At 42.9% G+C, this 18,175-nt stretch overlaps 1 protein-coding gene across 1 annotated transcript in view; it reads right to left on the bottom strand.

Moving 5' to 3' along the window:
* Positions 1 to 11,145: 11,145 nt before the first annotated feature.
* Positions 11,146 to 18,175, bottom strand: part of THBS2 (thrombospondin 2) — a 42,834-nt gene continuing 35,804 nt past the window's right edge. The window contains exons 20-22 of the mRNA XM_017892402.1: positions 17,783 to 17,938; positions 16,526 to 16,665; positions 11,146 to 13,167 (exon numbers count right to left, since the gene is read on the bottom strand). Of these exons, the coding sequence (XP_017747891.1) occupies positions 13,160 to 13,167; positions 16,526 to 16,665; positions 17,783 to 17,938 (304 nt within the window). The 3' untranslated portion in view covers positions 11,146 to 13,159. The remainder of the gene's footprint in view (positions 13,168 to 16,525; positions 16,666 to 17,782; positions 17,939 to 18,175) is intronic.

The following is an 18,175-nucleotide window of genomic DNA, read 5'->3' as shown; positions in this document are numbered from 1 at the left end:
ACTTTATTTGTACTCCATAAACCCCACGTCAGCAAAATAACACAATGCAAAACAAACTTTCTGCACCCAGATGTAACCTTCTGCTTAGTTCCTTGTCTCTAAGCTCTTTCTTATTTGTCTGCCTTCTTGGCGCCTACTAGAGTTCATTAAAAGCTCAACTAGAGATACTGTCCTTGACTACTGGAGTTCATTGAAAGTGCCACTAGCTAGAGATACTGTCCTTGAGCCTTATCTATTCTTAGCATATTGTTTTCAATGGCGCCTGCAATTATCACCATCCCAGTGAGTGGCAGGTGGCACCCCAATGTGGTTTCCATTTTCATTTCTGTAATGACTGATGAGGTCAAGAGTTTTTTCATGTGATTTTTGGCCATTTGCATAACTGCTTTGGGGAAATGTCTATTCAAATCCACTGACTATTTTTGAGTTGAGTTCTTTGTCTTTTAGTTGTTGAGACACTAGACACTTATAAAATATATAATTTGCAAATATTCATCCCATTCAGTCATACATCTTTTTACTTTCAAAAGTAAATAGTTTGCTTATGAGATTACACAAAAGTTTTTAATTTTATTTTAATAGAGACCAATTTATCTAGTTTTGTTTGTTGTTGCTCATGCTTTCAGTGGCATATCTGAGAATCCATTGCTAAATCTAAGGTCCTGAAAATTTACCCCTATGTTTTTATCTAAGAGTTTTATAGTATTAGCCCTTACAGTAGGTCACCAATACATTTCTAAGTCAATTTGTGTATATAATGTGAGGTAGGAACCATTTCTTTCTTTGGTATGTAGAGATCCAGTTGTCCCAGGGCCACTTGCGGAAGAGCCTGAGCCTTCCTCATTCAATGGTCTTAAGACTCTGTTGAAATCAATTCACTATACGTATGTATGTTTCTTTCTGGACTCTCAGTTATGCTCCATTGGTCTCTATGTTTATCTGTATGTCCATGCTACACTATTTGATTACTGTAGCTTTGTAGTAAGTTTTGAAATCAAGAAGTATAAATTCTCCAACTTTGTTCTTCTTTTTCAATCGTGTTTTGAATTTTTAGAAGACACTGTAATTACATATGAATCTGAGTATAATTTTTTCTAATATTGCCAAAAACCACCCAACCACCAGAATTTTGATAGCAATTGTACTGAATCTGTGGATTACTGTGGGGCAGTATTACCCTCTTTACAATATTAAGTAGGCGATGTCACCAATAAGGCAAAATGGAAGGTAACTAACTCGTATCCTCCCACAACAATAAGAATTCTGCATGCATCCACAGTCAAGTCTCTGCTGGAGCTTCCGGATTCAGGTAGAACACTGTGGAGGGTCGTTTTAAGAGTTTAGACCCACACTCGGGTGGCTGGTCTGCTGAGCTTGCTCCCAGGCTCAAACCCAGAAATGACTCAGTCTTCCGAGGGGTTTGGCTACAGCCCCATTTTGGCCTTGAGGCTGCAATCCAAACCACCTGCCAAGGGATCTGGAAGGAATCACACACACTAGGACCTTGGCAGAAGGGCTCATCTGCCTGCTAACATCAGCCTCAGTGGTGAACCTGACAGTTTCCCTATGGTTCGGTCCCAGTGTCCACCAGCTGAGGTGCCAGCTCAGAGCTGCTTGCACAAGGACCCAGAGAGAGATTCACCCATCTATGGCAGCCTGGGTGTCTGAGACTGCCTGATAGGATTGCCAACCTGTCTCCCACAGCAGATCCTTAGGTGACCCTGTCTCAGCTCTGGCCCCTTCTGCTACAATCAGAGAACTATCCCATCTATACTGAGACATGCAGGGAGATTTGCACCCTTCTGAGGCAGTGAGACCGGGCTCTTCAGCCTGCATGCCACAGCAGATCCTCAGGGGACCCCGTCTCAGCTTGGCCCCTTCTGATACAATCAGAGAACTATCCCATCTATACTAAGACCTGCAGGGAAGTGTGCACCCCTCGGAGCCAATGAGACCAGGCTCTCCAGCCTGCATTCCACAGCAGATTTTCAGGGGGCCCAGGCTCAGTTCCGGCCCCTCCTGCTATAGTTGATGAACTATCTCATTGATGCAGGAACTTGCTAGGCAACATGCATCACTCTAAACCAAGATCAGGCTCTCCAGCCTCTGTGCCACAGCAGATTCCAAAGGGGCCCATTCCAAGCTGCAGCCGCTTCTGCTACAGTTATGGAATGATTGTATCTGTGCAAGACCTCCCTGGGAGATACATACCCACCTGAGCCAATGTGAAAGACCCATAAGCCTTCTTTCAACAGCAGATTTCTAGGGCACCCAGTCTCAATTTCAGCCACTCTTGCTGCACTTGGGAACCCAGCCCAGATGTGCAGAGACCTGTTTGGTGGCTCATCCATCTGGGCCATTGACACAGTCTTCTGGACTCAGCTTCCTGGCCGGCATTCCCACACAGCCTGAGTACCTTCCCTGGGTCTTCCCCAAATTAATCTCAGGTGGAAAGCCATGTCAACCTCAGAGTCTTTACAAGACTTGTAGCAAGCCTAGACTTCAAGTGTCTTCTAGTGCAAATATGGCTGCAGTGGTCACAGCCTCAGGGAATTCAACAGTCAATCTACTTAGAATATACTTTTTCTACTTAGAAGAAGGACAGGCACAAACAAAGCCAGACTGTGAAGACTAAAATAAATATGTAATCTTTCAATGTGCTGACATTACCACATATCCAGAAGCATCAACGACACCCAGAAAAATGTGACTTCACCAAATAGACAGATCAAGGTGCCAGAGATCAACCCTAAAATGATGGAGATATGTAATCTCTCAGACAATTAAGTAAAAATAGCTGTTTTAAGAACGTTCAATGAACTTCAAGAAAATACAAAGAATCAATTTAGAAATTTATCAGAGAAAGTTAACAGAGAGATTGAAATAAATTTTAGAAAAAATCAAACAGAAATCCTGTGAAGAAAAGAACAATGAATAATTTGAGAAATGAAATAAACAGTATCAATAACAAAAATTGACCAAAGAGAAGAAAGAATCAGTGAGCTTGAAGACTAACTGAGGGAAAAAAAGGAAAGAAAAGAGATGAAAAAGGTGAAATGGAATGAAGAAAGCTTTAGAGGTTCTATGGGATGACAGGCAAAAATCAAATATTCAGGTTATTGAAGATAAAGAAAAAACTGAAAAATAAAGAGGGGTAGAAACCTTATGCAAAAACATAAGGTTGGGTGCAGTCACTTATCTCTATAATCCCAAGAGTTTGTGAGGCCGAGGCAGGAAAATCACTTAAGCCCGGGAGTTTGAGGCCACCTTAGACAACACAAGTGATTTATTGTGTCTCCAACAATTGTTTTAAAAATTAGTCAGGCATGACGGCTTATGCCTGTTCTTCCAGCTATTTGGGAAGCTGAGGTGGAAAGATCCCTTGAACCTGGGAGAGTAAGGCTGCAGTAAGCCCGGATCTCTCCACTGCACTCCAGCCTAGGCAACAGTGAGATCCTGTCTTAAAATAATAATTATCATTATTACTTATTAATAATAATAGAAAACTTTCCAAATCTGGAGAAAGATATGAATATCCAGGTATACGAAGGTCAAAAGTCACCAGTTTCCACCAAATTAAAAATACTCCAAAACATGCTACAAGTACACTCCAAGGTCAAAAACAAAGGTAAGCTCTTGAAAGTGAGAGAAGTGTGAGAGAAGAGTAGCAAATGGCATATAAGGAAGATCCAATATGTCTAGCAGCGGAGTTTTCAGCAGAAACTTTACAGGTAGGAAGGGAATGGGACAATATATTCAGAGTGCTGAAGAAAAAATACTGCCCACCAGGAATACTAAACCCAGCAAATATGCCCTTTAAAAATAAAGGGGAGATAAAAGCTTGACCAGAAAAACAAAAGCTGAGAAAATATATTGCTACCAAACATGTTCTATAGGAAATGCTAGAGGGGGTTCTTAAAACTGAAAGAAAATAATGCTAATGTGATTGCTACACTAATATGGCAATCATGGTGTGTAAACTGTTTGTGTATTTACTAAGAAGACTAAAAGGAAAAGCAATTGAAGTAAAAACGAATACAACAATATTTAAGAAATTGACAGTATTAAAAATACAGATCGTGACATCAAGATTTAAAATGTGGTGGGAGAAGGGAGCTAATGTATACAGGTTTTCCTGGTTATTTCTTTCATTTGTGATCAAAGTTGAGTTGATATCAATTTTAAATAACTACTTATAATTATAGAATGCTTTTTGTAAGAATCATGGTCACCACAAAGCCAAAGCCTATAATAGGTACACTAAAAATAAAATGCAATGAGTTAAAACATACAACCAGAAGAAACCACTTAACCACAAAAGAAGGCAGAAAAACACAGAAGAAAGGAAAAGAAGGGCTACAAAAGAAGGTAGAAAACAAGTAACAAAATGGTAGTTGAAAGTCCTTACCCATGAATAATCACATTGACTGTAAATGGAATAATGATCCATTTCAAAGACACAGAGTGGCTGAATGACTTTTTTTCAAAAGAAGAATCAGCTATGTGCTGCCTATAAGAAACTCATTATATCTATAAAGTCACACATAGACTGAGAGTGAAAGAATAAAAAAAGATATTTCATGCAAATGCAAACAAAAAAAGAGCAGGAGTAACTGTACTCATATCAGATAAAATAGATCTTAAGTCAAAAACTGTAGAAAGAGACAAAGAAAATTATCATAAAGGTAATTTATCGATTCAGCCAGAGGAAATGAGTAAATAAGCACTCAACACCACAACATGCAAATATATAAAGCAAATACCAGTAGAACTACAGGGAGACATAGATTGCAATACAATAATAGTAGGATGGTTCAACACCCCACTTTTAACAGGGGACAAATCATCCAGGCAGAAAACCAATGAAGAAACATTGAAGTTAAATTACACTCTAGATCAAATGGACCCAACAGACATTTACAGAATATTTTATCCAACTGCTGCAGAACTTATATTCTTCTCCTGAGCACATGGAACATTCTTCAGGAGAGACCACGTGTTAGGCAATAAAACAAGTCTCAGGAAATTTAAAACAGTTGAAATCATATCAAGTATCTTTTCTGACCACATGGAATAAAGCTAGAAATCAATAACAAGAGGAATTTTCAAAACTGTACAATATGTGGACATTAAACAACATGCTCATGAATGACTAATGGATCAATAAAGAAATTAAGAAAGAAATTACAAAATGTATTAAAACAAACAAAAATGGAAATACACCCACATCAAAAGCTATGGGATACTTTTAAGAGGGAACTTCATAGTGATAAATGTCTATATCAGAAAAGTAGAAAGACTTCAAATAAACAACTTAACAATGCACTGCAGGAACTAGAAAAGTAAGAATAAACCAAAAGCAAAATTAATAGAAAGAAAAATGTAATGAAGTACAGAAGAGAAATAAATAAAATTGAAACTAAAAAAATACAAAATATCAACAAAACAAAATGTTAGTTTTTTGAAAAGATATACAATTTGACACCCTTAGCCAGACCGAGTGAGAAAGAGAGAAAACCCAAATAAATAAAAGCAGAGATAAAAATGGAAATATCACAATTGATTCCACAGAAATTCTAAAGATAATTAGAAACTAACCAACTACATGCCAACAAATTGGAAAACAATGGTAAGAAATGAATAAACTTCTGCACACGTAAAACCCACAAATATTGAACCATCAAGAAATCACCAACAATAAGTAACAACATTAAAGCACTAATGAAAATCTCCCATCAAAAGAAAAGCCCTCAAGACCTGATGGATTCACTGCTGAATTCTGTCAAACACTTAAATAGGAAGTAATACCAATTCTACTCAAACTATTTCAAAAAATTGAAGAGGAGGAAATGCTTTCAAACTCATCTATAAGGCCAGCATTATCCTATTGCCAGATCAGACAAGGACACACACATACACACACACACACACACACACACAAACTATAGGCCAATAACCCTAATACACATGGATGCAAAACTTCTCAACAAAACACTAGCAAACTGAATTTAACAACACATTAAAAAGATCATTCACTGTAATAAAGTGAGATTCATTACAGGGATGTAAGGATGGTTCAACATGTGCAAATCAATATGCATGACATAGCACATCAACAGAATTGAGGACAAAAACCATATGATCATTTCAATAGATGTTGAAAGGTATTTAATAAAATTCAACATCCATTCTTGATTTTTAAAAAACTCTCAACAAATAAGGTAGAGAAGGAATGTACTTTAGCACAAGAAAGTCCATATATGACACACCCACATTTAATATCATAGTAAACAAGGAAAAATGGAAAAAGGAAATCGGCCCTCTCATGTTTATTACAACCAGAACAGCATGGTACCAACACTAAAACAGACACGTGGACCAATGGAATAAAATGATGAATTCAGAAATAAATCCACGCATTTATAGCCAACTATTTTTGGCAAAGACACCAGGAACATACATTGGGGAATGGACAATCTCTTTGATAAATACTGCCGGGAAAGTTAGACATGCAGAAAAATGAATCGAGACCCCCCCCCCTTTTACCATATACATACATCAAATCGAAATGGATTAAAGACTTAAATGCAAGACCCAAAATGATAGAACTACTACTGAAAAATAATAGGGAGAAAAAATTTCAGGACATTGATCTGGGTAAAGATTTTTTGGTAAGACCTCAACATTACAGACAACTATAACAAAAATAGAAAAATAGTATCTATATCAATCCAGAGAGCTTCTACACAGCAAAGGAAACAATCAACAAAGTGAAGAGACAACCCACAGAAAGGGAGAAAATATTTGCAAACTACCCATCCAACAAGGGATTAGTAATCAGAATATATGAGAAACTCAAACAACCCAATTAAAAACTGGGCAAAAGACCTAATAGACATTTCTCAAAAGAAATGGCCAACACATATATGAAAAAAGGCTCAACATCACTAGTCATTATGGAAATGCAATTCAAAACCACAAGAAGATATTATCTGACCCTTTTTAGAATTATCACAAAGACAAAAAATAGCAAATGCTGATGAGAAGGTGGAAAAAGAGGAACACTCATACACTGTTGGTAGGGATGTAAAGTAGTACACCCACTAGAGAAAACAGTATGGAGGTTCCTCAAAAAACTAAACTAGAACTATGTTTGGTATGGTCCAGCAATCTTACTGCTGGATATACATCCAACGGAAAGGAAATCAGCATATCAAAGAGACATCGGCCCTCTCATGTTTTTTACAACACTACTCACTAAATAGTCAAGACATGGAATCAACCTAAGTGTTCATCAGCAGGTGAATGGACAAAGAAAATGCTGTCTATCTACACAATGGAATACTAGTCAGCCATAAAAAGGAATTAAATCCTGTCATTTGCAGCAGGATGGATAGATCTGAAGATCATTTGGTTATGTAAAATAAGCACAACACAGAAAGACAAATATTGCATGTTCTCATTCATATGTGGGAGCTAAAAAAGTGGGTCTTGTGGATGTTGAGAGCAGGATGGTGGATGCCAGCTGCTGGGGTGGAATGGTGGAGAGGAAGATGAAGGGGAGCTGGTTAAGGAGTACAAAAATACAGTCAGAAGGAATGAGCTATCACATGCAGTATAGCAGGAAAATTAAACTTAATGGTTTATTGTACATATCAAAATATCTAGAAGCATTGTAATGTTCTCAATACAAAGAATACAAAAATGTATGAGGTCATGAGTATCCCGATTACCCTGACTTTATCATTACACATTTTATACAGATATCAAAATGTCACATATAACCCAAGAATATTACAGATATTATAATCAATTAGAATTAAATCTTCCAAACTATACACAGGGGGTGTCTTTCCATTTATATAGGTTTCCTTTAATTTATTTGGCATTGTTTTTCTGTTTTCATAGTACAAGTCTTCGGCCTCCCAAGTTAGATTTATGACGAGGTATTTTATTGTTTTGTATGTTATTGCGAATGGTATTGTATTTTTAACTTCCGTTTTCAATTGTTTCTGTCTGGTATACAGACGCACAACTGATTTCTGTGTGTTGATCTTGTTCTCTGAAAGTTTGTCAAATTTTCTACTTTTTAAAAATCCAGAATAAGTATGGCCTGAGACAAGGGAGAAGGTTTGTGTATTCATGATGCATGTTAGTCACGTGTATGTTGCTTGAGTATATGCCGTTCAATAATCAATACATAAATATAAATAATGCATATCTCCATTTTAACAACTGTAATTTATTCCTAAAGCCATATTTTAAAATAATTACATTTTTAAATGGGAAAAGTCATATGAAGAATTCTGTCCCACCTCAAGATAACTAAACAATTTTCAGTAGAAAATAAATCTAAAAACAGAAAAAAAATAAATATTTTAAAAGTAAATAAATCGTACATAAAGCGAAGCGCAATTGAGTTTTGTTGCACTAATACTTTCTTCCTCTCTCTACACCATTTTGTTTGCAGAATCGACCTTTTGAAGGTTCCTGGTTTCCCTGCAGTGAAGCTGTCACTCAACCACAGTCAGGGCCCAGGAGAGAGAGCAGGGAGGGCGCAGGCGCGCAGGGAGGGCTGGGCATGCGCTCGGCGGGGCCTCGGGCTCCGGGGGAGGCGCACGGGCGGGGCTCGCCAGGACTGAATGCACTCAGCTTCCCAGGGGCGCCCGACCCAAGCCCTGCAGTCCACGCGCGTCTGGGGTGTCTGCTGGAAGGTGGAAAGTCGAAGATCACTTCCCATCCTGCTTCTGCTGTGCTTTGGGGTTGAAAAAGCCATTATGTGGTAAAAAGTGTCTGAAAAGTGGCAAAAGTCTTCAAGGGCCTGAAAATGACTGAGACAGGAACTGAGAAGCTGGCAGGAGGTCCTGCTACGACTGTAGGGTCGGCGGGTGTCCTGGGTGGGCCACGCGGCAGGGACAGCCGTGGCTCCACGCCCACCCCACCCGTGAGGGGCCAAGCGCAGACTCGGGGGAGCCAGAGGGGCCGGGCCCCTGAGCGAGGGCTGGGGAAGGGTGAGTCGGGGGCCCCTGTGGGACTGCACGGGGCCGGGGGCGCTCAGGGCCAGGACCTCTTGGCACAAATGCCCAAGTGGTCCCCAAAACTAATGCCGGTTGCGTGGGCCGAAAGCTGCTCTGGGCCCGCAGCTCACTCCCCTGGGCACAGGGCTGACACCCGGGCGAAGCAGGGATGTCCAGGTTTGCTTCAGCCCCTCCCCTGGGCCCCCAGGCTGGTGTCTCCAGAAGGAGCTTCCTAAGAGGGTGGGAAGCATCAGTGCAGTACCTGCCCTGGGCTAAGGGCCTCGTCTGGGTGATCTCAGCCCTCAGCAGGGCCCTCCCATTTGGGTATTGGCAGCCCACAGGGCTGTTGTGGCCATGGAGCTGAGTGGCAGCTCCTGGATCACCCCACACCTGCATTCCTCAAGGCCTAGGCACTACTTGCTCCATGGTCAAAAGCATCACTTTGTGAAACTCAGGCTGAGCAAAGCTGGCCTAAGATTTTGGTCCTCCAGGAATGATGGAAGGAGCCCCTTCCCCCCATGTAGCCTACAGCTGGGACACGCAGCAGCCAGTGAGTTGGTCACGGTATGAAGGCCTCTCTCCTCCCGGCAATCACAGATCCCAAGCTTGGGTACTTGGGAATGAGGATGTGTTATTTCACCCACCGACTCGTTCCACACGACCAAGGCCTGTGTCTGCCCTGAGGGCGAGTTGGTTGAGCCTTGTACAGTCGACTATCAGAGCGTGAGCCTGGGCTGAACTTTTCCCTGTGAGCAGCAGCAGCAGCAGCAGAGTCTAGAAGGACGGCCCTCCCTGTCCACGGTGGAAGGTGCGGAGCTCCGGTGGTGTGCTGGCAGCCGCTCGCAGAAGGGAGATGGAGGAGCACAGAGCAGGCCCTCGCACGGAGTCTTCGAGGTCCAGGGACACCTTCCTCCCAGGTCAGCTCACAAAGGCACCAGACATTAATCCTTGGAGACAACCATTCTGATGTGTCTAAGGCCATCGACAGAGAACATGGCTGTCAGGAAACCTCAACTTTTTGATAAATGACAACAAAACCTGAATGCACGAGAAATGTATCTAATTTAATGCCTGACTTCTAAGCATCCTTATTCAATATAGTTTATGTATTGTTTCATGAGTAAAATGTGCATTGAGCTTCCGCCAATAGCTGTCCATAGACCAGCCACTATCACTGCCATCATTATTTTGTTTCTCAGCTTTTCGTTTACACATGTAGGTCTAGCTCTTTCCTCCATATTGATGAAATGAAACTCATCCATTTCACAACTCAAAGCCGGGGCCTTCAGTTCACAGCCCGTTGCCTCAGATGGCCTTTCCTATATCTTATTGCTTCACTGTCTGACTCACCCCAGCGTGTTTCAGCCAAATATACTTGTTTTTATTCATCTCACTCTCTTTTCCTCCCTCCCCCCATTCCCCCTCTGTCTCTTTGTATCTTTCTCCCCAGATCCCTCCCTCTTTTCCCCTTTCTCTCTGGATGCCCTCTCTCCCTCTCTCCCTCTCTCCCTCTCTCCCTCTCTCCCTGTTTTTTTTTTCTCTGTGTCTTTCCTGTGTCTGGCTCCATACTACTCAGAAAGAGCAGCTGGAACTGCTAAAGAAACCCCAGCATCCTGTGCTGCTGCTGTTGCCTCCTCCAACTGGTGAGCCCGATTGGCTCATTTTTAGGCAGTGCTATGGTTGGAAATGGGCCCTTCCTCTGGGGTCTGCTACTTCCCTCTGCCTGACTCAGAAGAATGAGTCAAGAGGGAAGAACATTTCGTATTAGGGAGACGGTCCCCTGTACTGTTGCCTTTTTCTGAATCATTTCAATCATGTTTGCCAAATTCCCTACAAAGGTCTGTTCCCTCGGTTGACAATGAGCAGAGGCAAGAGAGATGAATTGCTAAATGGTTGTATCCCACACCGCGCTGGGAGGCTCAGCAGAACAGAGACCTGTGTCAAGCAGGGGCTTCCTTCTCCACCAGACCCTTCAGCCTGCATTTCAACCTGTGACTTGTGAAGAGATAGCCCGTGATCACACCACAGGCCTGCTTACATTAGAGGAAGCAAAATGCCAATTCCTTCTACCCCTTTCCCCCCAGTAGAAACCCTGCTAATTCTTTTTAAAAAAGGGAGAGAGATCATGTATAGAAAACCTTTTTTACAATTTATTTCCTGTTGTTAATCTTTAAAAATGAGGTTCTAGCTAAGTGTAGGGTTTCAGCGGTGGAATTCTGACCACGTGAACACATAAATAAATATTTACAGTCTTTGGCAAAACACATGACGTTTCATCAACCTATAGGAGAAATTTGTTTAGAAAAACATAAATAATTTACAAAAAATATGGTACATTCTAAATATTCACATCATCATCATTCCCACACCATTGTACGGTTGACCCCACAACACGGAAACAGAAAACCTGCACGCTGTTGACAGTCGCTACATTTAATGAAGTCTCCCAACGCTTCGTTGGTCTCGGGAATACAGCTCCACACAAAAAAGTAAAAAGTGCAGCAAAACAACAATACAACGACCAACCTCAAAGGAAACAACAAAAATAATTTTATCAAAATGCAATGTGTACATTAAGACTAAAGTTATGGATCATTCCCATTTGGCATAGAAATGTAATGACTATTAACAGAAAGGGGAAAAAGATTTGCCCCCTATCAGATAGACAGACTTCTCTTACTAAACCCCTTATGTGGAGTGGGATGAGCGACTATTTCCTGCAGAAAGATCATGCAACTTAAAGCAAAAAAAACAAACCAACAAACAAAAAACAAAAACAAACTTGTGCATATTACACATGACTGATTACTGGGTGTGCCTGGCAAGACTAAATACTGATTTGTTTTCAGCATTTGAATTAAAAGATTTCCATATACAGCAGATAGATAACAGTAACAAATATTGAACTAAAATCACTGGCAACATTATATATTAAGGTTCCATCATAAACTCCTCATTATTCTCTATTTATTCTGTTACAGCTTCTAGCATGCTTCATCATGACAACCTAATATTATAAAGCCTCATATTTTCACAGGATTATATGCTTGTTAGATGTTTATTTCTAGAAATTATGCTACATATGTGTTACTAGGCATATTCAAAATAAGTTATTGGTAAATGGAGCTGCATTCTATATTCATTTAATAAATATTAACAACATTTATAACTGGAACCTTAATGAAATGTATTATCAAATTAAGTAAAAGCAACTTGTCTGCAGTTACCAAAGCCTAGATACGAGTTAGATGTGCCTTTTCCGGCCTGTGCGTCTGCTCTGCCTCCTCTCAGGCAGCAAAGCTGGGGAAGGAAGCTCAGGCAGGAGCCTCCCCGACACCACAGCGGCACAAGCTGAAGCGCAGCACTTTGCTCTGCTAAACTTTTACTTAAATGAGGTTTTGCCAAATCCACATCTGGAACCACGTCACACCCATTTTGCAAGGATATTTGTTCTTTGATGAAACTGCATCTCTACTGCACATGAGGGCTTTCATTGTAGGACAAGAGGAGAGTTTGTTTATTTTTGTAACTGTTTTACGTGTTCCAATTAGTTAATTGGTAGCTCATGTCATTTGCTATGCCTGTTGTCTTCTAATCTCTCCTTATTATAACATTACTTCAAATTTGAATTGAACCTTCTTTATAATTGATTTAATGGGATTTGTGTGTCATTGTAGAGCAGCTCTAATTCAAGAATAGTGACAACTTTAAGCACCAAAAGTAGTTCAGCAATATTTTTCATGCTTAATTTATCATAATGGCTTATGCACAATATTCCCTTCAACTCCATATACACATAAATACAATAAGTAATTACATTTTATATGTAAACGTCATTCTTTTTAAACAAACAAGAAAAAGCAATGTAATGGCATGCCCAATTTTCACTCCACATAAAGTCTCGTATATCACCAAACTGGTTTCCTCTAGTGGGTTAGATGTTCTTCTCTTAGTTCCACTGATATTTATCCTCTGAAGGCACTTGGGTTTGGGTTTGCTGGCAGGAGGTGAGGAACCATCAGAGTTAAGGTCAAGGGACAGGAGGTGCTGCTGGAGAGAGAAGCCGCAAGGACCACGATGAACTGAGGTGTCTAGGGACCATGGCATGCACAGGGCATTGCCGGAAATGCAGCAAATCTTGTTTAAACATCTACAAAAAGAAAAAGAACAATAAACAGAGTTAGGATGACTGGGCCATAGGTAGTGTTTTATTTTGTTTTACCTAGAACCTGAAATATAACTACTTTAATTAAAAATGAGGGCTACCATATGGATGGATGGATGGATGGGTGGATGGATTAAATGGATGGGTGGATGGATGAGGTGGGTGGGTGGGTGGATGGATGGATGGGTGGATGGATAGATGAAATGGATGGGTAGATGGATGAAATGGGTGGGTGGATGGATGGGTGGATGGATGATGAGGTGGGTGGGTGGCTGGATGAGATGGATGGATGGGTGGATAGATGAATGAGATGAATAGATGGATAGATGGATGGGTGGATGGATGGATGGATGAGATAGATGGATGGATGAGATGGATGGATGAGATAGGTGGATGGACGGATGAGATAGGTGGGTGGGTGGATGAGATGGATGGATAGATGGGATAGATGGGTGGGTGGGGGATGAGATGGATGGGTGGCTAGATTGGTGGATGGATGAGTGGATGGGTGGGTGACTGAGATAGATGGATGGATGGATGAATAGGTGGGTGCATGGATGGATGAGTAGGTGGGTGAGTGGATGAGATAGATGAGTGGATGAGATGGGATAGATGAGTGGGTGGGGGTGGATGAAATGGATGGGTGGATGGGTGGGTGGGTGGGTGAGTGGGTGGATGGATGGATGAGATGGATGGGTGGGTGGGTGAGTGGGTGGATGGATGGATGAGATGGATGGGTGGGTGGGTGGATGGATTAGATGGATCAGTGGATAGGTGGGTGGATGGATGGATGGATGAGATGGGTGGGTGTGTGGGTGGGTGGATGGATGGATGGATGGATGGATGGATGGATGAGATAGATGGATGAGATAGGTGGGTGGATGAAATGGATGGATGGATGGATAGGTGGGTGGATGGATGGATGAGTAGGTGGGTGAGTGGATGAAATGGATGGATGGATGGGATAGATGAATTGGTGGGGTCGATGAAATGGATGGGTGGATGGGTGGGTGGGTAGACGGATGGATGGATGGATGGATGGATGGATGGATGAGGTGGATGGGTGGGTGGGTAGATGGATGGATGCATGAGGTGGATGGGTGGATGGATTAGATAGATAGGTGGATGGGTGGTTGGATGAATGGATGGATGGATGGATGGATGGATGGATGGATGGATGGATGAGATGGGTGGGTGTGTGGGTGGGTGGATGGATGGATGGATGGATGGATGGATGGATGAGATAGATGGATGAGATAGGTGGGTGGATGAAATGGATGGATGGATGGATAGGTGGGTGGATGGATGGATGAGTAGGTGGGTGAGTGGATGAAATGGATGGATGGATGGGATAGATGAATTGGTGGGGGTCGATGAAATGGATGGGTGGATGGGTGGGTGGGTAGACGGATGGATGGATGGATGGATGGATGGATGGATGAGGTGGATGGGTGGGTGGGTAGATGGATGGATGCATGAGGTGGATGGGTGGATGGATTAGATAGATAGGTGGATGGGTGGTTGGATGGATGGATGGATGGATGGATGGATGGATGGATGGATGGATGAGATGGGTGGGTGTGTGGGTGGGTGGATGGATGAATGAATGGATGGATGGATGAGATGGATGGACGGACGGATGGATGGATGAATGAATGGATGGATGGCTGGCTGGATGGATGGATGGATGAGATGAATGGATGGATGGATGACATGGATGGATGAGATAGGTGGATGGATGGATGGATGAGATAGGTGGGTGGGTGAATGAGATGGATGGATGGATGGGTGCATGGGTGGATGGATGGATGAATGGATTGGTGGATGAGATGGATGGATGGATGAGATGGATGGGTGGGTGGATGGATGAGATGAATGAGTGAGTGGGTGGGTGGGTGACTGAGATGGATGGATGGATAAGATAGATGGATGAGTGGTGGCTGGTTGGATGGATGATGAGTGGGTGGGTAAGTGGATGAGATGGATGGATGGGTGGGTGGGTGGATGGATGGATGGATGGATGGATGGATGGATAGATGGATGAGATGGATGGATATGTGAGTGAATGGATGGATGAGTAGGTGGGTGAGTGGATGAGATGGATGGATGGATGGGACAGATGAGTGGGTGGGGGTGGATGAAATGGTTGTGTAGATGGATGGATGGATGGATGAGATGGATGAGTGGGTGGGTGAGTGGATGGATTACATGGATAGGTGGATAGGTGGATGGGTGGTTGGATGGATGGATGGATGGATGGATGGATGGATGGATGGATGAAATGGGTGGGTGGGTGGGTGAGTGGATGGATGGATGAATGGATGAGGTGAATGATGGATGAGATGGGTGGGTGGGTGGGTGAGTGGGTGGATGGATGGATGAGATGGATGGGTGGGTGGGTGGATGGATTGGATGGATCAGTGGATGGGTGGGTGAATGGATGGATGGATGAGATGGGTGGGTGTGTGGGTGGGTGGATGGATGGATGAATGGATGAGGTGAATGATTGGGTGAATGGATGAGATGGATGGGCGGATGGGTGGATGGATGGATGGATGGATGAGATATGTGGGTGGGTGGATGAATGATATGGATGGATGGGAGGAAATGAGATGCCTTGAAAGACATCCTAACATAAGAAGAAGAAAACCTCCACAGAACAAGCAGAGAAATCAACCCCAACAGGGTTTTGCCCTGTTGGTCAGACTGGTCTCGAACTCCTGACTTCAGGGGATCCACCCACCTTGGCCTCCCAAAGGGCTAGGATTACAGGCATGAGCCACTGCCCCCAGCCAAACACATGATTTTCAATGTGTAATTTTTGAGAAGCATCCTGAGCCTTATTTCCCACATCTGTGGAAGGGTAATGTGCACGTGAAGTCATGGAATTAGAGCAGATGGGATTCAAGTTATCTTCCAGGTCTATAATATTTTGATTCAAATATACTTGTAGCGAGATAACTATAGAGAAACCCCTTCCTTCTTTCCTTCCTGCCTGCCTGCCATTGCTAATGCAAGGGTACCAATCTAAAATGGTGTCAGGAGCCTGGAAGGTGGAGGAAATCTAGCAAACTCTAGGATATGGCACAATGAGGATGGGTGGGACCTGTAAATAATTGGAAAGTGTTCTACCAGAGGCATCCAAATGCAATTACCACAAACAACAATCCAAGCTGACCAAATGAAATGGCTGCTTGGAATGTGCGGGGGTCTCGTGTGATATCATGCATTAGGTTTATTGCCCTGATGTACAGCTTTTGTAAGTGGAAAACTGCACTGTGTACCCCTTTCCCCTTCTGGGTGCCACATGCTTTCCCCACTAACCTGAATCACTCACACTCACCTCTGCATTCGTACTTGAGGTCTGAGAAATAGACCATTTCTTGAGAGAAGACAAATAGACCCAGCCGCCCGCCAGCGTAGGTTTGGTCATAGATAGGTCCTGAGTCTGCCATGATCTGTTTTCCTTCATGCACTAAGACTCTAAAAATGGTTTGTAAAAAGAAGAAGAGGAAAGAAAGAGAACATGAACTCCGTGAAGCATTCACCAGTGGTGGCAGGTCGGCTCCAGACACGAGCTGTGGATACCCCGCCCAGGGCTTCAGTGCCCCAGGGGGCATCGCTGGCTTTCTCCTTTGGAGCTCCAGCCACCCCGGTGCAGCACTGATCCAGGGCACGCCTTCCTTCTTGCAACCACACCATTGTCACAACCTGTGAGTTCACTGACAGTCACCCGGGCAAGGGTTTTAGAGGGGACTCTGCCTTTGGTGGGTGAGGAGGAAACTTCCCCCTTCCTGGGAAGCCACAGTGGACTCTCCCTACTTTACCATGTGCGAAAATCATGAGCTCACTGACTTTCCTCCCCACTGTGGAAGCTGTGTGGGAGCAGGACCAGATGCACGAAGCCCCCAACGGGAGGATGGGGCGTAAGTGTGAATCAATGGGAGGCCCTTAGGGAAACGTTCCAGCCAGGCCATGAGCCTGCACTTCACCCACACAGATCTGCCCACTATTGCCAGGGACTCACACACTCCTGGCATCTGTACAGAGTCCGGCCTGATCTTGGTGCTTATTAACTTTGAAGAAACAAAAACGAAAATACCTTGATTTTAAATTGACCACATTTTGTTTCAATAAAAATCAATTACAAAAGCTGTTAAGCCAAGGGACAAGATTCTGCTGGGCTAACCGTGTCAAAACTTCCTACAACCGTGTTTTAAATTCAGCCATCTACATCATCAGAAACAGGTACAAATCTAGTCTCCAATAAAGCACATGCTAATTCTGCAAAGATGCAGTTTTTCTAATTGCAGGTGTTCTCCCCTGCTTGGGATATTCATTAGGAGAAAATACGGTTATCATCCCAAAAGTCATTTTAAAAACAAAGCAGATTGTATATTCTCCTTTTCAACCATCTTTAAAAAATATGTAATATTTAGTAGAGATGCAGGATAGAAAAGAGAAGGTAGTTAATGCTGACGAATCTAGAGTAAAACAAAAAGTTAGAATTCACTTGAGCTTATTTGTCTATTAATGTTCAAACGTGCCATCCGATGGGAAGCCCCTTGGAAGAAATGCAGCTGCGCTGACCTGCCCTCACCTGATGTAGCCAGTCTTGGGCCTGTGAGTCAGGTGCCACCTGTAGGCCGTGTAGTCCTTCCAGCCAATGTTCCTGGGGTCGTGCCATAAGGTTCGCACCTGAGGGAGAACACAGCACTCTTGAGTGCCATGGGCACCCAGGACCTTAACCACAGCCCTGTAACACCAAGCAGGAAGCAAGAACATGACTCTGAAAGTTCACATTTAAGGCTCATGGTGCTCCATCTCTCTCTGATGTGTTTATCATCCAAATCTCTACTGTGGATTGAAGCCCATGGACAGAGTGTGGCTCAGGGCTGACAGCCCAGGCACCTGACCCTCAGATTTCTGGATTGAAGAGACCAGGCACCTGACCCTCAGATTTCTGGATTGAAGAGACCAGGCACCTGACCCT

Source organism: Rhinopithecus bieti, unplaced genomic scaffold (genome assembly GCF_001698545.2).
Source record: "Rhinopithecus bieti isolate Rb0 unplaced genomic scaffold, ASM169854v2 scaffold_1017, whole genome shotgun sequence".
NCBI classification, from domain to species: domain Eukaryota; kingdom Metazoa; phylum Chordata; class Mammalia; order Primates; family Cercopithecidae; genus Rhinopithecus; species Rhinopithecus bieti.
Note: the sequence above shows the minus strand (reverse complement) of the source record. Positions and strands in the feature narration are given on the sequence as shown.